This window comes from Malus sylvestris, chromosome 11 (genome assembly GCF_916048215.2).
Source record: "Malus sylvestris chromosome 11, drMalSylv7.2, whole genome shotgun sequence".
NCBI classification, from domain to species: Eukaryota; Viridiplantae; Streptophyta; class Magnoliopsida; order Rosales; family Rosaceae; genus Malus; species Malus sylvestris.
The window spans coordinates 29,856,614-29,883,243 of NC_062270.1; the positions used below are offsets into that span (position 1 = coordinate 29,856,614).

At 35.5% G+C, this 26,630-nt stretch overlaps 2 protein-coding genes across 3 annotated transcripts; one reads left to right on the top strand and one right to left on the bottom strand.

The window, feature by feature from the left end:
* Positions 1–10,554: 10,554 nt before the first annotated feature.
* On the top strand, positions 10,555–13,544 carry LOC126588668 (receptor-like protein EIX1). Of its 2 annotated transcripts, XM_050253779.1 has the most exons (2): positions 10,742–10,862; positions 10,996–13,544. In XM_050253779.1, exon 2 carries the CDS (start codon positions 11,076–11,078, stop codon positions 13,401–13,403), a length of 2,328 nt encoding a protein of 775 aa, XP_050109736.1. In that variant the 5' UTR covers positions 10,742–10,862; positions 10,996–11,075; the 3' UTR covers positions 13,404–13,544. The 2 variants fall into 2 exon arrangements, with proteins under 2 accessions (XP_050109735.1, XP_050109736.1); XM_050253778.1 differs by having other exon boundaries at positions 10,555–13,544.
* A 1,470-nt stretch (positions 13,545–15,014) lies between these two features.
* On the bottom strand, positions 15,015–18,117 carry LOC126591436 (uncharacterized). Its single transcript, XM_050257113.1, has 6 exons — positions 17,880–18,117; positions 17,640–17,770; positions 17,299–17,468; positions 16,857–16,934; positions 16,198–16,342; positions 15,015–15,595 (listed from the first exon to the last, which is right to left on the bottom strand). Exons 1-6 carry the CDS (start codon positions 17,983–17,985, stop codon positions 15,182–15,184), a joined length of 1,044 nt encoding a protein of 347 aa, XP_050113070.1. The 5' UTR covers positions 17,986–18,117; the 3' UTR covers positions 15,015–15,181.
* Between the last annotated feature and the right edge of the window lie 8,513 nt (positions 18,118–26,630).

The following is a 26,630-nucleotide window of genomic DNA, read 5'->3' on the forward strand; positions in this document are numbered from 1 at the left end:
GCTGAAATTAAATATTCATTAGTACTGCCACTTAGTAATACAGTCTAGTGGTATTCATTTTCACTTATAAGTGTGAGGTTTTAGATTGAATTCTTGCCAAAGGCGAATTTGAGCAACATTATTGCTAGTCCATTGTGCGACTAAGCTCACCCCCTCCCCTTAATGTAGAAATATTGTTTGCACGAAGAAAAAAAAACCATTCATTAGTACTTGAATGAAATAAAGGCATTTAGTTCTTGTAAAAGCCCAAACTTATTTTAATTCCGAACATCTTTTTCATTTTTTTCCCATCCTATTAGCTGGTCTATAAATGAAGGAAGAACAATATCTTCCATTAAAAGAGATGAATGATGAAAAATTGATGAAGTTTATTTTATTTTATTTTATTTTCAAGGCACTAAGTCGTCGTTAATTATTGTTAAGAAATATTAATCTTATTAAGTGGATAATTGCTCATTCCACATAAAGAACACGTTTTTCAAAAAACTAATTAAATGGATAAACTATTGCAACCGCATCTTTTGGTCTAACCAGTTATTCCTTACCTCGGACTCGTAAGGCGTCAGTCATCAGTTCAAATCCGATAAGGGGCGTTGCATTTTTTCATAAATCATAAAACTCCGACAATAGTATTCATATTTGAAATGAAAATAAAAATATTGTATCCTTGGCAGCTAATCCTCTTGATAGTATGGTAGTGGCATCCAAATTTGCTATTTTATTTGTCTTAAATCATAAAACTCTGACTGTAGTATTCATATTTGAAGTGCGAATAAAGATATTGTACACTTAGTAACTAATCATCTTGATAGCACGGTAGTAACATCTAAATGTACAAATGTTGTGGCCGGAGCAGGATCGGTCTGCTATCGCTTCCTAGGGCTTTATTCCATTCATTACTTATGCATATGAGCTAAACCAACACATGAATAAAAAGGGAAAACTCTATATAGTTTTCTTGTAAGTCATATCAATAACTATAGTCTATTGCGAATCCAAAATTTTCAACCAAAACACATTAATTTCAATGTTTAACATCATATCAATAAGAACTTGGATTAGAAAACTTAAATATTAAAATTGGGAATTATGTGGTGTTGGAGAGAATTGGACCAAGTCGTGGTGGAAAGAAGAGATGTTGACCCGGTGGTGCTGGCCTGAGGGGATACATTGCAACTTGAGCTTTTACCCCCTCCAAACTACTAAAGTGCCATAAAAAAGTAATTGTAAAACTCAATTGGGTTAATTGTACAGTTTGAAAGGGTGTTTGCCGCCCCCAACGCCACTTGTAAAGTACTTGCAAGGCCTAGGGCTCGGTTAGTGTGCAAATATGGAGAAATTAAATATTCCTTAGTACTGCCACTTAGTAATACAGTCTAGTGGTATTCATTTTCACTTATAAGTATGAGGTTTTAGATTGAATTCTTGCCAAAGGCGAATTTGAGCAACATTATTGCTAGTCCATTGTGAGACTAAGCTCACCCTCTCCTTTTAATGTAGAAATATTGTTTGCACAAAGAAAAAAAAATCATTCATTAGTACTTGAATGAAATAAAGGCATTTAGTTCTTGTACAAGCCCAAACTTATTTTAATTCCAAACATCTTTTTAATTTTTTTTCCCATCCTATTAGCTGGTCTATAAATGAAGGAAGAACAATATCTTCCATTAAAAGAGATGAATGATGAAAAATTGATGAAGTTTATTTTATTTTATTTTATTTTCAAGGCACTAAGTCGTCGTTAATTTTTATTAAGAAATATTAATCTTATTAAGTGGATACTTGCTCATTCCACATAAAGAACACGGTTTTCATAAAACTAATTAAGTGGATAAACTATTGCAACCGCATCTTTTGGTCTAACTAGTTATTCCTTACCTCAGACCCGTAAGGCGTCATTCATCAGTTCAAATCCGATAAGGGGCGTTGCATTTTTTCATAAATCATAAAACTCCGACAATAGTATTCATATTTGAAATGAGAATAAAAATATTGTATCCTTGGCAGCTAATCCTCTTGATAGTATGGTAGTGGCATCCAAATTTGCTATTTGATTTTGTCTTAAATCATAAAACTTTGACAGTAGTATTCATATTTGAAGTGCGAATAAAGATATTGTACGCTTAGCAACTAATCCTCTTGATAGCACGGTAGTAACATCTAAATGTACAAATGTTGTGGCCGGAGCAGGATCGGTCTGGTATCCCTTGGTAGGGCTTTATTCCATTCATTACTTATGCATATGAGCTAAACCAGCACATGAACCAAAAAGGGAAAACTCTATATAGTTTTCTTGTAAGTCATATCAATAACTATAGTCTATTGCGAATCCAAAATTTTCAACCAATACACATTAATTTCAATGTTTAACATCAAATCAATAAGAACTTGGATTAGAAAACTTAAATATTAAAATCGGGAATTATGTGGTGGTGGAGAGAATTGGACCAAGTGGTGGTGGAAAGAAGAGAGGTTAACCCGGTGGTGGTGGCCTGATGGGATACATTGCAACTTGAGCTTTCACCCCCTCCAAACTACTAAAGTGCCACAAAAAAGTAGTTGTAAAAATCAATTGGGTTAATTGTACAGTTTGAAAGGGTGTTTGCCGCCCACAACGCCACTTGTAAAGTACTTGCAGGGCCTAGGGCTCGGTTAGTGTGCAAATATGTGAAAATTAAATATTCATTAGTACTGTCACTTAGTAATACAGTCTAGTTGTATTCATTTTCACTTATAAGTGTAAGATTTTAGATTGAATTCTTGCCAAAGGTGAATTTGAGCAATATTATTGCTAGTCCATTATGAGACTAAGCTCACCCCCTCCCCTTAATGTAGAAATATCGTTTGCACAAAGAAAAAAAAACCATTCATTAGTACTTGAATGAAATAAAGGCATTTAGTTCTTGTACAACCCCAAACTTATTTTAATTCCAAACATCTTTTTCATTTTTTCCCCTCCTATTAGCTGGTCTATAAATGAAAGATGAACAATATCTTCCATTAAAAGAGATGAATGATGAAAAATTGATGAAGTTTATTTTATTTTATTTTATTTTCAAGGCACTAAGTCGTCGTTAATTTTTGTTAAGAAATATTAATCTTATTAAGTGGATAATTGCTCATTCCACATAAAGAACACGTATTTCATAAAACTAATTAAGTGGATAAACTATTGCAACCGCATCTTTTGGTCTAACTAGTTATTACTTTCCTCGGACCCGTAAGGCGTCAATCATCGGTTCAAATCCGATAAGGGGCTTTGCATTTTTTCATAAATCATAAAACTCCGACAATAGTATTCATATTTGAAATGAGAATAAAAATATTGTATCATTGGCAGCTAATCCTCTTGATAGTATGGTAGTGGCATCTAAATTTGCTATTTTATTTTTTCTTAAATCATAAAACTCTGACAGTAGTATTCATATTTGAAGTGCGAATAAAGATATTGTACGCTTAGTAACTAATCCTCTTGATAGCACGGTAGTAACATCTAAATGTACAAATGTTGTGGCCAGAGCAGGATCGGTCTAGTATCCCTTGATAGGGCTTTATTCCATTCATTACTTATGCATATGAGCCAAACCAGCACATGAACCAAAAAGGGAAAACTCTATATAGTTTTCTTGTAAGTCATATCAATAACTATAGTCTATTGCGAATCCAAAATTTTCAACCAATACACATTAATTTCAATGTTTAACATCATATCAATAAGAACTTGGATTAGAAAACTTAAATATTAAAATTGGGAATTATGTGGTGGTGGAGAGAATTGGACCAAGTCGTGGTGGAAAGAAGAGATATTGACCCGGTGGTGGTGGCCTGATGGGATACATTGCAACTTGAGCTTTCACCCCCTCCAAACTACTAAAGTGCCACAAAAAAGTAGTTGTAAAAATCAATTGGATTAATTGTACAGTTTGAAAGGGTGTTTGCCGCCCACAACGCCACTTGTAAAGTACTTGCAAGGCCTAGGGCTCGGTTAGTGTGCAAATATGTTAAAATTAAATATTCATTAGTACTGCCGCTTAGTAATACAGTCTAGTGGTATTCATTTTCACTTATAAGTGTGAGGTTTTAGGTTGAATTCTTGCCAAAGGCGAATTTGAGCAACATTATTGCTAGTCCATTGTGAGACTAAGCTCACCCCCTTCCCTTAATGTAGAAATATCGTTTGCACAAAGAAAAAAAAACCATTCATTAGTACTTGAATGAAATAAAGGCATTTAGTTCTTGTACAAGCCCAAACTTATTTTAATTCCAAACATCTTTTTCATTTTTCTCCTCTCCTATTAGCTGGTCTATAAATGAAGGAAGAACAATATCTTCCATTAAAAGAGATGAATGATGAAAAATTGATGAAGTTTATTTTATTTTCAAGGCACTAAGTCGTCATTAATTTTTGTTAAGAAATATTAATCTGATTAAGTGGATAATTGCTCATTCCACATAAAGAACACGTATTTCATAAAACTAATTAAGTGGATAAACTATTGCAACCGCATCTTTTGGTCTAACTAGTTATTCCTTACCTCGGACCCGTAAGGCGTCAATCATCAGTTCAAATCCGATAAGGGGCGTTGCATTTTTTCATAAATCATAAAACTCCGAAAATAGTATTCATATTTGAAATGAGAATAAAAATATTGTATCCTTGGCAGCTAATCCTCTTGATAGTATGGTAGTGGCATCTAAATTAGCTATTTGATTTTGTCTTAAATCATAAAACTCTGATAGTAGTATTCATATTTGAAGTGCGAATAAAGATATTGTACGCTTAGTAACTAATCCTCTTGATAGCACGGTAGTAACATCTAAATGTACAAATGTTGTGGCCGGAGCAGGATCGTTTTGGTATCCCTTGCTAGGGCTTTATTCCATTCATTACTTATGCATATGAGATAAACCAGCACATGAACCAAAAGGGAAAACTCTATATAGTTTTCTTGTAAGTCATATCAATAACTATAGTGTATTGCGAATCCAAAATTTTCCACCAATAAACATTAATTTCAATGTTTAACATCATATCAATAAGAACTTGGATTAGAAAACTTAAATATTAAAATCGGGAATTATGTGGTGGTGGAGAGAATTTGACCAAGTGGTGGTGGAAAGAAAAGAGGTTGACCCGGTGGTGGTGGCCTGATGGGATATATTCCAACTTGAGCTTTCACCCCCTCCAAACTACTAAAGTGCCACAAAAAAGTAGTTGTAAAAATCAATTGGGTTAATTGTACAGTTTGAAAGGGTGTTTGCCACCCACAATGCCACTTGTAAAGTACTTGCAAGGCTTAGGGCTCGGTTAGTGTGCAAATATGTTAAAATTAAATATTCATTAGTACTGCCACTTAGTAATACAATCTAGTGGTATTCATTTTCACTTATAAGTGTGAGGTTTTAGATTGAATTCTCGCCAAAGGCGAATTTGAGCAACATTATTGCTATTCCATTGTGAGACTAAGCTTACCCCCTCCCCTTAACGTAGAAATATCGTTTGCACAAAGAAAAAAAACCATTCATTAGTACTTGAATGAAATAAAGGCATTTAGTTCTTGTACAAGCCCAAACTTATTTTAATACCAAACATCTTTTTCATTTTTCTCCCCTCCTATTAGTTGGTCTTTAAATGAAAGAAGAACAATATCTTCCATTAAAAGAGATGAATGATGAAAAATTGATGAAGTTTGTTTTATTTTATTTTATTTTCAAGGCACTAAGTCGTCGTTAATTTTTGTTAAGAAATATTAATCTTATTAAGTGGATAATTGCTCATTCCACATAAAGAACACGTATTTCATAAAACTAATTAAGTGGATAAACTATTGCAACCGTATCTTTTGGTCTAACTAGTTATTACTTACCTCGGACCCGTAAGGTGTCAATCATCGGTTCAAATCCGATAAGGGGCTTTGCTTTTTTTCATAAATCATAAAACTCCGACAATAGTATTCATATTTGAAATGAGAATAAAAATATTGTATCATTGGCAGCTAATCCTCTTGATAGTATGGTAGTGGCATCTAAATTTGCTATTTGATTTTGTCTTAAATCATAAAACTCTGACAGTAGTATTCATATTTGAAGTGCGAATAAAGATATTGTACGCTTAGCAACTAATCCTCTTGACAGCACGGTAGTAACATCTAAATGTACAAATGTTGTGGCCGGAGCAGGATCGGTCTGGTATCCCTTGCTAGGGCTTTATTGCATTCATTACCTGTGCATATGAGCTAAACCAGCACATGAACAAAAAAGGGAAAACTCTATATAGTTTTCTTGTAAGTCATATCAATATCTATAGTCTATTGCAAACAAAAATTTTCAACCAATACACATTAATTTCAATGTTTAACATCATATCAATAAGAACTTGGATTAGAAAACTTAAATATTAAAATCGGAAATTATGTGGTGGTGGAGAGAGTTGGACCAAGTGGTGGTGGAAAGAAGAGAGGTTGACCCGGTGATGGTGGCCTAATGGGATACTTTGCAACTTGAGCTTTCACCCCTTCCAAACTACTAAAGTGCCATAAAAAAGTAGTTGTAAAAATCGATTGGGTTTATTGTACGGTTTGAAAGGGTGTTTGCCGCCCATAACGCCACTTGTAAAGTACTTGCAAAGCCTAAGGCTCCGTTAGTGTTCAAATCACTGTTCTAAAAATCCCCGCCTAGCGCCGCCTAGGCGCTTAGCCCCAGCCCACCACCCCGATTAATGCCTAGGCCCCAACCCACCGCCTAGACTGCCTAGGCACCCGCCTAGCCCGCCTAGGCACCCGCCTAGACCCGCCTAGGTTGCAACTCACTTAAACAAAAAATACATAACTTTCATTTTGCATTTTGTTTTTTTCCAATAAATTGTAAGAGACTTGTTGCATAGTTGAATGAACAAACATTATATCCTTATTTCACATGTTTTCATTATGTTCCAATACTTCATGATATATATGCATTCTATTTTGTAGTTTATGATGAAATTATATATATTTCAAGTAGAAGCAGACACTTATTTACATGAAATATGATAGATTTACTTAAATCCGCCTTGTCCGCCTAGGCGCCCGCCTAGGCCCCGCCTAGACGCCTAGGCGCTAGGCCCCAGCCCGCCGCCCGACTAGCGCCTAGCGACTTTTAGAACCTTGGTTCAAATATGCTGAAATTAAATATTCATTAGTACTGCCACTTAGTAATGCAATCCAGTGGTATTCTTTTTCACTTATAAGTGTGAGGTTTTAGATTGCATTCTTGCTAATGGCGATTTTGAGCAACATTATTGCTAGTCCATTGTGAGACTAAGCTCACCCCCTCCCCTTAATGTAGAAATATCGTTTGCACAAAGAAAGAAAAAAACATTCATTAGTACTTGAATGAAATAAAGGCATTTAGTTCTTGTACAAGCCCAAACTTATTTTAATTCCAAACATCTTGTTCATTTTTTCTCCCCTCCTATTAGCTTGTCTATAAATGAAGGAAGAACATTATCTTCCATTAAAAGAGATGAATGATGAAAAATTGATGAAGTTTATTTTATTTTATTTTATTTTCAAGGCACTATGTCGTCGTTAATTTTTGTTAAGAAATATTAATCTTACTAAGTGGATAATTGCTCATTCCACATAAAGAACACATATTTCATAAAACTAATTAAGTTGATAAACTATTGCAACAACATCTTTTGGTGTAACTAGTTATTCCTTACCTCGGACCCGTAAGGCGTCAGCCATCAGTTAAAATTCGATAAGGGGCTTTGCTTTTTTTCATAAATCATAAAACTCCGGCAATAGTTTTCATATTTGAATTGAGAATAAAAATATTGTATCATTGGCAACTAATCCTCTTGATAGTATGGTAGTGGCATCTAAATTTGCAATTTGATTTTGTCTTAAATCATAAAACTTTGACAGTAGTATTCATATTTGAAGTAAGAATAAAGATATTGTACGCTTGGCAACTAATTCTCTTGATAGCACGGTAGTAACATCTAAATGTACAAATGTTGTGGCCGGAGCAGGATCGGTCTGGTATCCCTTGCTAGGGCTTTATTCCATTCATTACTTATGCATATGAGCTAAACCAGCACATGAACAAAAAAGGGAAAACTCTATATAGTTTTCTTGTAAGTCATATCAATAACTATAGTCTATTGCAAATCCAAAATTTTCATCCAATACACATTAATTTCAATGTTTAACATCATATCAATAAGAACTTGGATTAGAAAACTTAAATATTAAAATCGGGAATTATTTGGTGGAGGAGAGAGTTGGACCAAGTGGTGGTGGAAAGAAGAGAGGTTGACCCGGTGGTGGTGGCCTGATGGGATACATTGCAACATGAGCTTTCACCCCCTCCAAACTACTAAAGTGCCATAAAAAAGTAGTTGTAAAAATCAATTGGGTTAATTGTACAGTTTGAAAGGGTGTTTGCCGCCCACAACGCCACTTGTAAAGTACTTGCAAAGCCTAGGGCTCAGTTAGTGTTCAAATATGCTGAAATTAAATATTCATTAGTACTGCCACTTAGTACTTGAATGAAATAAAGGCATTTAGTTCTTGTACAAGCCTAAACTTATTTTAATTCCAAACATCTTGTTCATTTTTCTCCCCTCCTATTAGCTGGTCTATAAATGAAGGAAGAACAATATCTTCCATTAAAAGAGATGAATGATGAAAAATTGTTGAAGTTTATTTTATTTTATTTTATTTTATTTCCAAGGCATTAAGTCGTTGTTAATTTTTGTTAAGAAATATTAATCTAATTATGTGGATGACTGCTCATTCTACAAAAAGAACACGTATTTCATAAAACTAATTAAGTGGATAAACAATTGCAAACGCATCTTTTGGTGTAATTGGTTATTCCTTACCTTAGACCCATAAGGCGTAAGTCATCGGTTCAAATCCGATAAGGGGCTTTGATTTTTTCGTCAATAATAAAACTCCGGCAATAGTATTCATATTTGAAGTGCGAATAAAAATATTGTACCCTTGGCAACTAATCATCTTGATAGTACAGTAGTGGCATCTAAATGTGCAATTTTATTTTTTCATAAATCATAAAACTCCAATAGTAGTATTCATATTTGAAGTGCAAATAAAGGTATTGTACCCTTGGCAGATAATCCTTTTGATAGTACGGTAGTAACATCTAAATGTGCAAATGTCATGGCCGGAGCAAGATCGGTCTGGTATCCCTTGATAGGGCTTTATTCCATTCATTACTTATGCATATGAGCTAAACCAGCACATGAACAAAGAAGGGAAAACTTTATATAGTTTTCTTATAGGTCATGTCAATAACTATAGTCTATTGCGAATCCAAAATTTTCATCCAATACACATTAATTTCAATGTTTAACATCATATCAATAAGAACTTGGATTAGAAAACTTAAATATTAAAATCGAGAATTATGTGGTGGTGGAGGGAGGTGGACCAAGTGGTGGTGGAGGGAGGTGGACCAAGTGGTGGTGGAAAGGAGAGAGCGCGTCCCGGTGGTGGTGGCCTGATGCCATAAAAAAAAGTAGTTGTAAAAATCGATTGGGTTAATTGTACAGTTCGAAAGGGTGTTTGTTGTCCACAATGCCACATGTAAAGTACTTGCTAAGCCTAGGGCTTGGTTAGTGTTCAAATCTGTTGAAATTAAATATTCATTAGTACTGCCACTTAGTAATACAGTCTAATGGTGTTCCGCTTCACTTATAAATAAGAGGTTTTAGATTCAAAACTTGTCAAAGGTGAATTTGAACAACATTATTACTAGTCCATTGTGAGGTTAAACTCATTCCCTCTCCTTAATGTAGATAATATCATTTTGCACAAGAAAAAAAAATAAACCATTCATTAGTACTTGAATGAAATAAAGGCATTTAGTTGTTGTCCAAGCCCAAACTTATTTTAATTCCAAACATCTTGTTCATTTTTCTCCCCTCCTATTAGCTGATCTATAAATTAAGAAAGAACATCATCTACCATTAAAAGAGACGAATGATGAAGATTTGATGAAGTTTTTTGTATTTTATTTTATTTTCAAGGCACTAAGTCGTTGTTAATTTTTGTTAAGAAATATTCATCTAATTAAGTGGATGACTGCTCATTCCACAAAATGAACACGTATTTCATAAAACTAATTAAGTGGATCAACCATTGCAACCGCATGCTTCTGAGTTTTGACTGCCTTATAAAATTTAGGTAATATTATTGCTAGCTCATAATGAGACTTAGCATACTCCCTTACCCCACAATGTAGGTAATATCGTTTGTTCAAATAAAATAAAATAAAATATATATATATAGGGAATTGTTATTGGCACTCCAAAATTCTCATTTTCCACTCCAAACTTTCTTATTTAGAAAGAAAAATACACTTTTGAGGAGTGTAGAATGAGATTTTTGGAGTGCCAATAACACTTCCCTATATATATATATATATATATATATAAATTAAGAGTAGGGTCGAGGTTGGACCTGTACTCTTTACTAATGTGTGTATATATATATATGATATAGCACTCTAAAGTACTCATTACTCACATCCATCACCTACTTGATATCTATATGGATAGAGTCATGAGAGTTGGTTCACTAGTCAGCTTTCTCCTATGCATTGCGTCTTTTACAGTTAGCTTATGCAAGGGGGACCTGTATGTGCCTTGCAAAGAACATGAGAGACAAGCACTCCTTCTGTTCAAGAAAGATCTTGATGATCCGTCAATTATGCTTTCCTCCTGGGGTGGTGCAAGCGATTGTTGTAACTGGATCGGTGTTGCCTGTGATAATTTAACCGGTCATGTCCATGAGCTCCACCTTGCTGGTAATTATGATCAAGAAACTGGTGAGGAACACGGTTTGGGTGGTAATGTAAATCCTTCTCTACTCAATTTAAAGCATCTCAGCTACTTGAACTTGAGCTACAATAATTTTGAAGGACTACAAATTCCTAGCTTTCTAGGTTCTCTTAAAGGTTTAAGATATCTTGACCTCTCGTATGCAGGGTTCAATGGAACCATTCCTCATCAGTTGGGGAATCTCTCGAGTCTGCGTTATCTCGACCTTTCTCACAACTTTGGTTCGATGGTCGAGAATCTCAAATGGCTCTCTGGTCTTTCTCTGTTGAAACATCTTGACATGAGTTTTGTAGATCTTACCAACGCATCTCATTGGTTACAAGCAAATACACTCCCTTCTCTGCTAGTCGAGTTACATTTGTCTAGTTGCGAACTTTATCACATACCAAGTGGTATTGCGAACTTGACAAGTCTTAAAGTTCTTTATCTGCACCGGAACCATTTCAACTCTACCATACCTAAATGGTTGTACGGTTTGGGCCATCTTGAGTTCCTCTTTCTTTCTCAGAATGCTTTCCATGGTGAAATTTCGAGTTCTCTTGGAAACTTGACAGCCCTTGTTGATCTTAAATTGCGTAGCAATCAGCTTGAAGGGGAAATCCCAAACTCATTGGGAAATCTTTGTAAGTTGACTGCTATTGATCTATCGTCGAACAATTTTTGGGGGAGGGTATCAGCAATCTTTGAAAGTTTGTCTCGATGTAGTTCTGGTCAAATATATTATTTAGATTTGTTGGATAATAATTTTTCAGGTCATTTATCTAATCAACTTGAAAGTTTCAAAAATTTACGTTATCTTTATCTTTCAAATAATTCAATATCGGGTCCCGTTCCAGTGTCTTTAGGAAATCTATCACTCTTAGAGGAGTTGGCCATTGATAACAATTCATTCGAGGGTGTTATCTCTGAAGTTCATTTTACTAATCTTACAAGATTGATTAACTTTTTTGCAAATGAGAACTCTTTGACTCTTAAAACCAGCCCAGACTGGCTTCCTCCTTTTCAACTTTCTATCTTGACTTTAAGTTCTTTGCATCTGGACCCATCAGAGTTACCTGCGTGGCTCAAGAGTCAAAAACATTTGTCCGCTCTTAACATGTCCAATACAGGAATTTCAGGTACCATTCCGATTTGGTTTTGGAACATTTATTCGAATGGTGCATATTTTGTGGATCTCTCGCGTAATCAGTTGTCCGGCGAGGTTCCAAACATAGTTTCCGCCAACTGGCCAAAACAACAGCGTTTCGATCCCCAAGTTTCAGGAATCCTAATTGACTTAAGGTCTAACCAGTTCAATGGTTCATTGCCTCTTGTGTCTTCGGCATTGTCTACACTTGATCTTTCCAATTCATCATTTTCGGGAACTCTCTCTCACTTACTTTGTGATAGGAGCGATGTACCTAAAAACCTTCTTGTTCTTCATCTTGGCAACAATCTCCTCACTGGAGAAATTCCTGATTGTCGGTTACATTGGCCAAACTTGACAGTTGTGAATTTAGAAGACAACAATTTGATGGGGAAAATTCCAAGCTCTATCGGGGACCTACTTTCCCTTCGATCTTTGCACTTGCGCAATAATAAGCTATCTGGAGAATTACCTGTGTCCCTACAAAACTGTGAGCAGTTGTTACTTCTTGACCTTGGTGGAAACAAGTTTGCTGGAAGCTTTCCAATATGGTTTGGCCAAAGCTTGGTAGTTCTTAGTCTTCGTTCAAATCAGTTCCATGGCGCCATTCCTTATAAGCTCTGTAGTCTCACAAATCTCCAAATCTTGGACCTTGCGCATAACAATATTTCGGGAACGATACCCAGATGTTTCCAAAATTTGTCATCCATGGCCAATACCTTTTCAAGCGAAGGACCTACCAGTATTCAATTCTTGGATGCTTCTTTTTTCGGTTTTGGTCTTTTTGGGGAGTCCTACACAGAGACTGCAGTTTTTGTGACCAAAGGAAGAGAAGTGAACTATAACACAATGCTTCGGTTGGTCGCTAGTTTGGACCTTTCCAACAACATGTTAACTGGAGAAATCCCGGAAGCACTGACCAGTCTCATTAGCTTACAAACGTTGAATTTATCCGATAATCTTCTGACTGGAAGAATCCCTTCCAAAATCGGTGATATGAGAATGTTAGAGTCGCTTGATTTGTCCGTGAACCAACTTTGTGGCGAAGTTTCTCCAAGCATCTCAAACTTGACATTTCTCAATTATCTGAATTTGTCCTATAACAATCTGATAGGGCAGATTCCGAAAGGCACTCAGCTTCAAAGCTTTGATATGTCTAGTTATGCTGGCAATAAACTTTGCGGACCTCCATTGGAAGAGTGTCACAGTACAAAAGAGGCCATGCCACCGGTAGGTGATGAGAAGCACGGAGAAGGTCATTTACTTGAAGATGGCGGGTTCTATCTGAGTTTGGGGCTTGGATTTGCATTTGGGTTTTGGATTGTTCTTGGTTCATTGTTGTCTAATTTGCCGTGGAGCAATGCACTTTCTCAGTTCCAAAATATTATTGTGAAGAAGCTCTATGTTGTAATCGTTAAACGTCATTAATTATTCTGTGCAGATAGAGGGAGTTTGTGTGGTTTGTTTCTACTTTTTTGCTATACAAATAGAATGTTACACTGTTGTATGCTTCTTTGTTTCTAAATCTGGCATGTTTGCACAAATATTTACAAGAACAAAAATGAATAAGTAACTGATTCCGATTCTCTTCTTTTTAACCAGGCCATTATGTTCCACAGTTTGCACATTATCTAATAAAAAACTGAAGTTCAACCTGAAAGCAATAGCAGTAAGCAAATGAGATCGAAGAAGTGAAATGACTTGGGAGTTAATGTTTTTGACTAAGATATCATGGCACTGAATTCAATGTTGACATTCACTTACCAGCAGAGTGCTTGTGTTATCATGGTACCGAATTCGACCTTCGAAATTCAAAGCGTATTGTATTTCAAACCAATAATGTACATCTACATATTCTCACTAGTTCTTACTTCTTATGATGCATATAAACATATCATTCTTAAATTCTTTGATTGGTGGACGCTAAAAAAATTTGTATGTATCAGTTTGAGTTGAAGCATGCTCAGTGTTTAAAATATTGGTATTGATAAAAATATCGATATGCAAATTTATGAAAATATCGATGGATATATTGATATAGATATCGTTGCCTTAGATAGAAATGACGGAAATTTGCTAAAAAAACGTGGACATTTAAAATGAAGCTTTAGGAAAATATAATATGAAAGTTTGTCGATATTTTACCGATATATTGGAAATATCGACGAAATCTATCGATTTTAGCCGAAATTTAAAAGTTTTTCATTATCTTGTGAAGTTTAGACTTCACATTCCCCTCCATATCTTTTCTTTAATTTTTTCAATATTTTCACAGAAATTAAATCGTATAGAAAAAAATTCACACACTGGGCACACCATATACTGCGTGAGGCAAGATATACGATCACCATTGGAAGATAAGGCAAGGCCTTTGCGATTTCCTAAAGAAAGTGATGCAGGACGAAGGAAATAAATATGGAATTTGTCAAAAGTCAGAATTATAGATTAACATACATCAATTCTCTTACTTGAATTCATAAACATAGAAATTTAGAATTTCCAAGTAGAAAAAAACTTGGAATTTGGGACTCTAACTCTCAAGTTTAAATTTCTTGAATAGGTGTTATTTCCAAATTTCTATGAGTGAGAATTTAAAAACAAAAAATTCCATTGTATTTTTTTAGGTTAACAAACAAGAAAATTTACAAATTCTAGAAAATAAAGTTCCGTCATTTCTATTTCTGTCATTTTGAAATTTTTTAGTAATCTTAAATTTTCTCATTTTATTTTCTTGTGTTTTAGAAAGTGTAATTTAGTAGTGAAATAAGAGAGGGATTGTGGTATTACTAAATTTGGATATCTGGGTTTGTTTTCTAATTAAAAATTAATGTGAGGTTATAGTGTTATTTGTTTTTGTGAGCATTACCAAATGAATTATTGGTTTTTCGAGATTGCATCACGGATTAATCAAACGAAGTTTTTGTTAGTCCCTTGCTTGTCCTTGTTTTTAGGGTTGCGTGAAAATACCTGTAGGTTGGTTCATTGGAACTGATTGTTTTGGTTTTGGCACAATCTGAAATTTTATTTGGTAGCATGCGATACTAATAACCCACACTATTTTTGAAACTGAACCAAAATAATCCACCCTAAACTAACAAAATAATAGTTGCATGTGCATAAGACACGAACAGTACAACACATTCATTTAGCAGCAAAGTTGACGAAAACCTGGTACATTTGAAGGTAATGCAAACAAACAATACGTGCTAGTTCCAACTGTGTAGAGATCTGCTCGCTCGTGAGGCTAGAGCGACCGCCTTTGCTCTAGTATCCGTCATCACCCAGTCTCTCTCCGCACGTCGCCGATGCTGCCTTGCATTTTTGGCTCTCTTGGGGGCTAACCGAGTATCCCTTTCCTCAAATGCACGTCTAAACTTTTCAGCCACAGACAACTCCTCGGGGCTGGAAAGAGATGAAGGTATTGCCTTTGGTGTAAAACCACGCACCGCCCATGTTTTGGGATCAATATCCTTGACAACAGAATCATCCAATTGGATGTCTGGGAATGCCTCCTTGGGAACTTGGGTTCCACTGAATCCGAAGGGTGATGGCTTTGGATTTACTGTAATGCGCAGGCATTCGGTGGCAAATCCCTCAAGAGAATCATTATCAATCTTTGGCTGCAAAACATGAAAGGAGGAATTAAAACATCACAAGGCAGGAACAGATAAAGAAGCAGAAAGTGATTCTCCTACTTGTTTCTCTAGGGGCAGAATAATTGAATAGTCATAGCCGACCACAAACTCGTGCACCGCTTGCGGACCCAACTAATTACTAGTAGGGGCTGTAGCCCCCTATTAAATTTCCTTTAGGTTATTCAATCTTCCATATACATCTAAGCTTTCCTTGTGACACTGTTTTACACATCCCTACTCTTACTATTGCCGACATGCTACCATTCGAAGCCCAAAGATGGAATCCATTTTTTCTTTTTAATCTTTTCCAACTTTTCGGATAAGTTCACACAGAGAACCGAAAAATGTGTCCATTCTATTCATGGCATCGGGCATGGGATCACAACCTGTCTCGTTACAAGTTATCATTTGGTAATGCAAAGCATGTATGCATATGACAATAAAGGGAAAGTCAAGAAGACAGTCAAGCATTCTACTACGTAGGGAAGAGATGAAGCAACTTCATCATAACATAGTGGTGACAAAAGATCAAAGAAATTAATCATTGATGAAGAATAGTATCATAAAAGGACATGTTAAGTACATACCCATACAAGCCAACGCAATGACTCTGCACCATTCACAATTTCTGCAGTATTCAGTTCTTCCCAGGAATCTCCCTCTACATCATTCAACTTCGGTTTAAATACATCCAAGCACCTGCGTGCAGTGTGGTCACTCCTAGGGCTCCCTCTGCAATTCATAGCCTGTTATGAAGTTACTGGTAGTCAAACACAATATTACGGGCCACTAAAAGCACAAGGGGTGGAACAAAAAAGTAAAAGATTACTTGGCCTATACTAATTTTATTTTAGTGGAGACAATTTCATATGATGATTACGAAGCAAAGGAATATGATTTTAGAAGCACCTTGGAGATATACTAGACAACTTCATATCTTATTATGATCAAATTGTTATTAATTCATTCCACAAGGTCAAGGTACAACTAAATTTTTCTACTTCGCAGTTAGAAAATTGAAAGTCAGTCACATTAACAACAAAGGAAAGATAGAAAAAAGCAACCGGGTTCAAATTCACTCAGGTGTTCGTATATCAATAAAACTTCTAATGTATAACAATGTCTTCTGGTTACAGAATCATTTCAATTCCAAAACCTCTAATCAAGACCATGGCAAAGATTGATGCGCATATAGAAACTTGTAATGAAGTTTAAATATTTTTTTATGTTAAGGAAAGGTGTTTACCCGCATCTCAAAGTCTCCAATGATTGGCAACGCTGCACAAGTTCAGAAACTCCAGCAGCAGTGATTTTGTCACACCGGCTGCAGAAGAAATGTATCAGTATAACCACAAAGTTTCTTCAGACAAAACAGACTAGAGAGTTAGAAACCAAAACACATGTTGATTCCTTAAGTATTAGCCAATCGCTACTCAGGTGATTGAAACAAATATTAACTAAGACCAACAATTTATATAAATTTGTGCCTCAAGGTTATTATAAACTTAAATACAGTTACAAAGTATCACACTTCACGGATTGGATATCGAAACTAAGACCAACAATCATCCGATTTCCGTTAAAACATTTCATCTTCTCCATGTTCAAAGTATGTTGGTGTCACTCAAATATCTTATTTAATCCGCAGTTAAGCCGATACACGATATTATCACACTGAGCATCCGTACCTAATATCAACAGCTTGAAGTGACCCACATATCTCGGCCACTTTTGCTAACCCGAAATCCGAAACATCTGATGCCGAAAGGTCAAGACTTTTCCATGTATGATCAGCCAAAGAGACAATAACATCGTCGTCGAGTAACTTTCTTCTTCTGGCAATTGCCACCAGTGCCACCTACCATATCAGAAATTGCAAAAATCTTGAGATTCAGAACCAGCAAATGTTAATTAGCTTCACATGTAAACAAAAACCCATCCACAACAAAGAAACCCATCACAGTTTTTTACCAAAAGAAATCAAATTTACAGAAAAAAGTGGGTTTTGCTAATAAGGATAGAGAATAACCTTTATATCCGGCGGAAAGTTAAATGCAATCTCGGCCAAGTCGGGAATGATATCCTCCAAATGCCTGCCGACGATTCCGATACACAAACTTTGTAAACTCGGAGGAGTCTTGGCCCTTTCAAGCTGTGTTCCTGCCATGGATGTTTCAATTAAGCTCACAAATCGTGTATATATATACATACATACACATATATCTGTGCGTGTGTAAGTATCTGAAACAAATTCAACTTTGGGACGTACTGGAGGATTGGATTTGAGGGATTTGGGGGCTGGGATTGGATTTGGAAATCAAATCCAACTTGTTCAAAGAATTCGTAATCGAAGCGATGGCTCTTCCTTTTTCCATCAAAATCGAAAATCAAAGACTTTCTTCCCCGACTTTCAAAATCAAAACCAAAACCCCTAAATCTAAAAGCCGCATGACACTATTTTCCCGACTTTTCCGATTTTACAAAAAGAAAGGAGAGAGAGTTAGGCATCAAATTTGAAGGTAGAATTAAGCTTTAATCAATATATTAATTCGATATAAATTGACATATGTTGTCGTTTTATTATATTAGAAATATGATTGTGTAAATTTTAATAGATGTAATAATGTATTTTATATTTCTATTATGAATAGATTAACTATTAAATGTTGTAATCCTAAACGGTAAGGAATTAACATTTTCTACTATTATAAATAAGAGTAAATTGTACAAATGGTCCCTCAACTTTAATCAAATTGGAGCAATGGTCCCTCAACTAAAAATCAATTACCATTGGTCCCTCAACTTATCAAAATGTGTAGCTATAGTCATTTTCATCAATTTTGTCAAAATTTTGTCAAAATAAGCTATGTTGAAATGACCATTTATATAATTAGGGTCCCTCAACTCATCAAAGTGTATAATTATGGTTCTTTTCGTCAACTATGTCAAAAAATTTGTCAAAACGAGTTATATTGTAAGGACCATTGCTACAATTGGATTAAAGTTAGAGGACCATTTCTCCACTTGAATTAAAGTTCAGGGACCAATGGTAATGGATTTTTAGTTGAGGGACCATAGCTGCACGTTTTGATAAGTTGAGGGACCAAAGGTAATGAATTTTTAGTTGAGGGACCATTGCTCCAATTGAGTTAAAGTTAAGGGACCATAACTACAATTTACTCTATAAATAAAGGTACAATAAGTGGAATAGAATACATCCACAATTATACATCTCTCTCTTCTCTCTATTATTGCCGCAGATTCCCTCTCTCTATGACCTCCATAATTGTTTAGTAAATTATACATACCCACAATTATACATCTCTCTCTTCTCTCTATTATTGCCGCACCTTCCCTCTTTCTATGACCTCCATAATTGTTTAGTAAATTATACCTACAACACGTTATCAGCACACTCTTGACGTTGCGCTAAAGAGAATTTGATCTTCAATCAGAGGAGTATTACGTTTTAATCATTCTTATTATGATTAATTTATTATTTTGAATTGATCTACATGCTATTGATTCAATTTAATTTTTCTGTGTTGAACATGATACAACGCATTTGAAGATGCAATTCCGGGATATGTATAAGCCTAATTCAATACTCGAATTGCGTTGTAATTTTTGTATACTTTATAGTTGCATCTAACCTCCTCGTTAGATTGTCTACGTGCTCTCAATAGGAATCAAGTCATTCGTAGTTCACCATTTTCACTACACTCGAATATTCCTCACATAAACCGCCATGTCTCAACATAATACACAATTCAGCCGAGCAGCATCTCAAAGAGTAATCGATGAAGCGCAATAATAATCCATAGCCATTATGGTCAATGGTCTATCATAATCATAATAATTACATCCAACATCATCCAATAATCACACCAAATAATAACACGTACAACACACTGAAATGCAGGGCTAGAGCAACACAGTTCAGCCGAAACCTACATCTCTGGAAAAAAGGGATTTCAGACCACCCAATGGAACCAAGACACCAAAGGGGATTCTAGACCATCACTTAACGGAATCGTAGAGTAAAAGGGATTTCGGACCATTGTTCAACGAAATCCAAACCATGATACGATTCCGGACCATCACTTAACGGAATCACAAAGTATAAGGGATTCCAAATCATCACTCAACGGAATCCAAGCGGATACGATTTCGGACCATCACTCAACAGAATCGCAAAGTATAATGTATAATACCAATCAATGAAACATGACATGGATGAAGTTCAGTTACTCAAGTTACAAAGACTCAACGAAACGAAACAAGAAATGAAATAATGACACGAGGGGTGAAACATGTTTCGAAGCAACAAACACCATGACAATGGGTTAACGGTCTACTACTAGCCCTCACATTTCATCACATCAATGCAATCATACAATACAAACCATAATCCCAATGCATAAGTCAAATCATACTTAATAAAAATAGATCAATGGCCAGAAATAAATATAACACTTCAATAGAATTCACATTTAATAAACATAGATCTATGGCATATATATATATATATTCACATTTCAATAGAAATTTCATTTATAACCCAAATCATATTCACATATGATATTAATATAAGAAATCAAGGCAATAACTATATCACATATATTCAAATCACTCACAGACCCAAGTGGTCCCACTAGACTTCACTTAATATTTCGTGGTACTAGATTTAGTATTTAGAACGTTTCGAGACATATTGACCAAAAGTCAATTCTCGATCAACGGTAGGGTCTACAACCTTACGTAATTCGATCCGGAAGATCTGTTCTTCAGATTTCTAATCCATAACTTCCCAGAGTCCATAGTATGCTCATAGAACCTCATACTAAATTCTCACCGAGATTTGACGGTCGGATCTCCACCAATTACTAGAAATAGGTGGCCGTTAACAATTAATTTTACCAACTTAGAAATCCAATTCAAGAAGATCTGTATGTCAGATTCTCAATCCATCAGTTCCAGCTATCCTCAAATATTACGTTCTATAATGCATTAAAATTTGGTGACGATCCAACTGTCGGATCGTCAATTCAAATTTTGATCAAGTGAAGTATCATAATGAAACTAAGTTCAAACAATCAAACCACTTCATACAGATATCAATTATGAATTTAGGGCATCTAATTGGACTTAGACAGACTTCGTCGGCCGAGTGGCCACCCACTGCCGCATTCGCCGTCGCGGGTGGCGATCGGCCGCCCCGACTTACCGGAAAATTCAACTAATTCTAAAAATTACCAAATTTTACAGGTATGTAGATCTCAATGAGTGTAACAAGTTTCATACATGTGGCCAAGTCCAATTTAGCTTGGAAAGGCCCCAATTTCACTCGAACTGTCAGAAACTCTAAAATGGGTGTGCTGCGATTCGACTTCCTCGATGTTCCAATGCCCCTACAACTAATTGGGTCTTATTCTTGGGTCCAAGGGGAGTTGATTAAGGGTGGTGGCGGGTGGTGTGACTCGCCGAAATGGCGGAATCACCATCAAAACTCCATGGGGTAACTCGCACGGTTTTACAAGGTTTTGGACCTAAAAACCCTCAATTTTCGGTGGGAATGGAAGATGGGAGACGGTAGAAGAGGTTGAAGGTGAGAGATAGTTGGATTTCGCCTGAAAAAATGGTGGAAGTGGCCAGAAACCACTCCGGGTTGGTGCAAGTAAAGGGTCCACTAAAGATAGAGGGAAAAAAAAAATCCCTTTTTCCCTCATTGGTCCTTCTTTTCTTCATTACCTCTAATTGGCCCCCTTAAACTTCCACATAATTGGGTTGGTCACCATTTCCACGGGGAGTTTTGAAGAAAATTAAAATCTATAGTTTAGAAACATAACTTCAGATGTCTGTAACTGTACCGTTATAATCCGGACGTGTAAACGGCTTTCACCTATGCGTTTGTGAGATCGAGCTCTATTCAGAAATATAAATTGTGACCTTGAAAGATTTGCAGATTTTAAATAATAAATTTTCAACCTTCAAACTTCGTAACTAGTTTAATTAAAATCTAAATTCAAATAAATTAATATAAATTCCCGAAAATAACATAAAATTTCAATAATAACAATACGTAGATTATAACAGTGAAATTCAGGAATGGGATTTTACAAGCAGTCCATTAATCTAATAATTAATCCAAAATTATTGGCCTGAAGCCCACTTTTAAACATTAATAATTCAATAATTTATTTTTATACTTTGAACCGTTGACATACTTTCGTAGTAACGAAGCTCTCATACTTAAGTTCCTGAAGAACCTCAAATCCACTACACTTAAATCAGCATATTGCATTCTGTATTCTTACAGGAACCTCTCTTTTATGAACTAAACATTCATAAACTAAATTGAACCTGTAGTTTCAAATTTAGTGCCTTTGAAACCCGAAGTTTTCATAAAACAATACACCTATGAAAACCCGACGTTTTTCATGTAAACCATGTCTTAAAACTCAAATGTGCTAACTTTGATGCTTATTGATGATTCATTCCCATAGCACCAATCACAATCTTGTTCCCTCCAATTTAGTGGATTGTCGAACCGTCACAAGTTTGAATTTCCCTGATTTAGACGTTTCTTATGGAAACCACTTTATGTGGGGTACAAGACGTGAATCTCCACTTGACTATCAAGAAGCTGAGAAACCATTGACGCCAACAATGGCATGGAAGAGCTGAATAAGCCTTCGCCATGATCTTCATTCGAAGACTTATGCCCTAAGCATTACAAATGGAAGTACCTCCCAAACAAGGATTCCATGGCTCTTTGGCTCGCTCCTACGGACTGTTTAATCATGAAAGACATTGCTTGAAGCACACCATGATTATGTCCATGAATGAGTACAATTCTGAAATTTATAAATCCGATCGAATTTTGCCTATAGAATACTTTTCTCGTCCTTCCATGTTTCTAACTCACCCCTGAAGCAGTTGTGTAGAAAGTGGAAGTTTACCAAATTCTCGGATCTGATTACTACCACAAACATATGGTAGAATTAGGGCCTGCCAAGGTGTGGCTTCATGCCTGAAGTGTGATCCTTGGCACCTAAGACCTAAGACTTTAAGAATAAAGGGATAATATTCCTAAGCTTTAACCCTGCAGAATCTACATTCGTCTTGATGGAATAGATCATTGGTTATGCACCTATGAGTGCCCCTACCAATGTTGTTGAGGAGTACCATTCTCGTAGTCAATATGTGAGATTGATTTTGCTCCACCGAACATCTTTGGAAAAGCAGAATTTTGACATGGATGGCCTTGTTGGCTGAATCCCCTTAATAAACCATTTACTTTGTGAACATTTAGTTTGGTGTATGTTTTACTTATGGATAATCTTATTGATATTGTCCTCGATTATGAGTTAATTGAATCATGTTTCTTAATACATGTGACCGGTTCAATTAAACACGTGATTAGGGAGGAATGTGGGGAAGTTAGTTGTTTGGATGAATGCATACTACACACACTAACTTTACACATAAATCACATCTCTAACAACGACTTCAGGTCTATCCAACCTGATTAGGAGCATTGGCACGCTCCTCGTTGTATGAATGGTACTGCATCACCATTTAAGGGACCTTAAATTCTCTTCGTCGTTGAGTTTTTAAGGATATTCAAGATGACAATGATCATAAATGAAACCAGTGAAGAAAATTGAGTGGAATATCTTTGCACCACCTCCAAAAATGAGCCTGAAGTTTTGCTTTGGGGCCAATGGGCTGTCTCCTAATTGGGAATACACTACATGTGGTCGGCCTGAAGCTTGGTGATTGAGTAGTTTACTTGCTTTGGCACGACCTTTTGGGACACTTAGGTCAAACAATGATGCTACGACGCATATTCTTACCCAAAGTAAGGATTTTATGCCTACAAGCACACTTTGCCAAGCCTGCTCATTAGGGAAATTGATTTTCTATATCATTCCTCATAAGGATACGAAACAACTCTCTTTTCACAATGGATTCAAGGGAATATATGTGGACTAATCAAACAAAAATGCGGACCATATAAATACTTATGGTTTTGGTTGATGAATCGACAAACTGGTCACATGTTTGTCCACACACATTACTACTAAACCTCCTGCCCAATTAAGGTTCACCATCCTACTTATCCCATAAAAGTCTGGGAGACTAGATAATGCTGGAGAGTTTATATCGACAATTTTCGATAAAGTATTGCATGTATTTTGGGTTTATAATTGAACATCGAATTCCCATGATTCAGCCCAAATAGCCTCGCCTAGTGATCATAAAGTGCAATTTAAATGATTGCCTGAATTTTGGTAAACGTACCAAGTTTTCAGTTTTTGCCTAGGGCTATGTAATCTTGTACGCAGTTATGTTGGTCTGCCCTTAAGGCCCATTGCCACCCAACCTATATGACGTTACAGTTCGTTACTGAGTACAAACCTAGCGATTTTCGTATTTACGCATTTGGGTGTGCATTCCATGTGCCAAGTTGCGCTGCTGCAACGTACCATCATGGGTCCTCAAAGAAGGATGTGTATTTTTTGTCGATTATGATTCTCCTTCATACTAGCTCTCTAAAAGCCCTTGCATGCGATCTCTTTACCGCTCATTTGCGGGTTGTCACTTTAATGAGACAATCTTCCCGTCGTTAGGGAGAGATAAGAATGTCAATGTTCCTAGAGAACGACACGAATTTGCGTGGACGTTACCCACTATGTCTCAACTCAATCCATGTACTGCACATATATGATAAGTAAGTGCGATGAATTCTAGATTTCCTCTAATCTAGCTAAAGTGACGAGATCATATACCAGCTGTAAACATGCCTGTAAGAATAGACGTACTTAACGTACGTTGAGTTAACATCCCTAGAGGGTGTGCCGCCCCTGTTGGACGGTTTGAACGCCCCTGTTAGACGGTCCGGTACACTGGCAGATAGACCCGGCAGTTTTTGACACGACATGAAAACGACATGAAAATAACGGGTTTCGGGTCAACACAATAACTTATCGAGTCATTATCGGGTGACCCGTTAATAACGGGTTCTTAATAGGTATACACGCGGGTAACACGTGAGTAACCTGTTTCGACCTGTTAAAAAAAATTATTTTGATAATTTTAAAGTTTAATTACTAAAAGTTTTATTATAAAATACAATAGCCATATTAATATATACAATATATCTATATTAAATATATAGTTTTGTATTATTATTCTATATAAGTTTTAAAAAAAAAAGTTTTAGTCATTATTTATTTTTATTATGAGAGTTTCTTATTATCATTACTAGGATAAATTTTACTTAACATGTTGTTGTCCAAAATTAAAATAAACTAATATAGTATTTGTATAAGTAAGAACTAAGAAGACATACATACAAGTATGAAAAATGTGAAGGAATATATACACATTCGTGATTCATCATTATTCCTTCATGAGTAGATAATGGTTACACTTATATTATCATTTAGATTTTTAAAATCCTCCAAACCTTCATGAATAATGTTTTTTATTTGAGGGCAAAATTAATAAAATTAATAATAATTATTGTAGAAGTGTAAAAAATGTAAAAAAAATATACAATCACTCATAGTGACAAACTTTACAACTTTCATGAAGGGATCAGCTTCGAAATCCAACACTATAATTCATAAACCTTAAATTTATATTTAACCGTCGATTGCCATTTACGCTTTATTTTTCTTACTGAATTTCATTTTTAAAATTTTCTTTTTTGAAACCATGATCATCTGGTGGATGTAAGAAGATGAACAGTTCAGATCTTTGATATCATGTTTCGATATTTACGGTTAACTGAAATATGAGTCGATGTCGTATAGTTTGTAGAAACTTTATAAACATCAAGCAATATTTTCACCAACCGTAAAACTCTGAATATAATATCAACGATCCAAACCATTCATCTTCCTGCATCCTTTAATAGATCAAGTTTTCAAAAAACAAAATCTAAAAAAACAAAATTTGATGAGAACAATGAAGCGTAAATGTAAACAACAATCAACGATTAAATTTTGATCTATGATTTATATAATTATAGTGGTGAATTTCGAAGTTAAGCTTTTTATGAAAGTTGTAAAGCTTGTCATTACGAGCGTTTATATATTTTTTTCTATATATTTTTACACTTCTACATTAATTAAAAAACTATTAAAGACTTTAGGTAAGTGAAAATATACTTAAAAGAAAAATGCGTTTTTATGTTTTGGATGTGACAATATGGTATGTATATACTTTTTTATATTATGTTTTTCATTTGATTATTTATTGGTTTAAAATATACTTTCCTTAACGGGTAATGTGTCGGATCATATTACCTATTAATATTATCGGGTCGATTTCGAGTCGGGTCATTTTACCCGTTTATTTTAATAGGTGTTACATGACATGACCCGTTAAGATATCGGGTATGGCATGAAAACGACACGAACATGAAAAACACGACACGAATGCTAGGTCTACCGACAGATAGCCAATCAATCTGTCTTGGCCTGGAGCATGACAGATCATCGGTTTGTAGGATTCATTTTCCTAGAAGAGGAAGACACGGCACAACAATGAATCTAAACTTGATCGTTGTCTCAAATCATTTCCATCTCATGAGATTAATCTGGATCACTCCAAAGACTTGAAGTTCTTGATCCAGTATACTAGTTTGGATGAGCTAAATGGAATTGAAATGAGATTACCATCGATGATGTTTTCACTTATACGATAGCTACCGACATAAATGAAAAGTGACGATATCGAACTGTGTTCAGTTGATTAAGTGAAAACGTAGAGCTGATTGGACAACCAAAATTACAGTCCATATCAAATTCCTTACTAAAGTGTGTATTAGACCTGTCATTCTTACACTGTCCAAGGTAACCTTGTTATGTTACAAGTGGGAAAAGAAGCATTATGAGATGAATGAAATAGTGTGATATGATGCATGCCTTACGTCACAAAGTTTCTCTCAAAACATCCTGTGATTGATAGCAGCATTATGAAATGTGGTTAGTGTTTTCTCTATGAG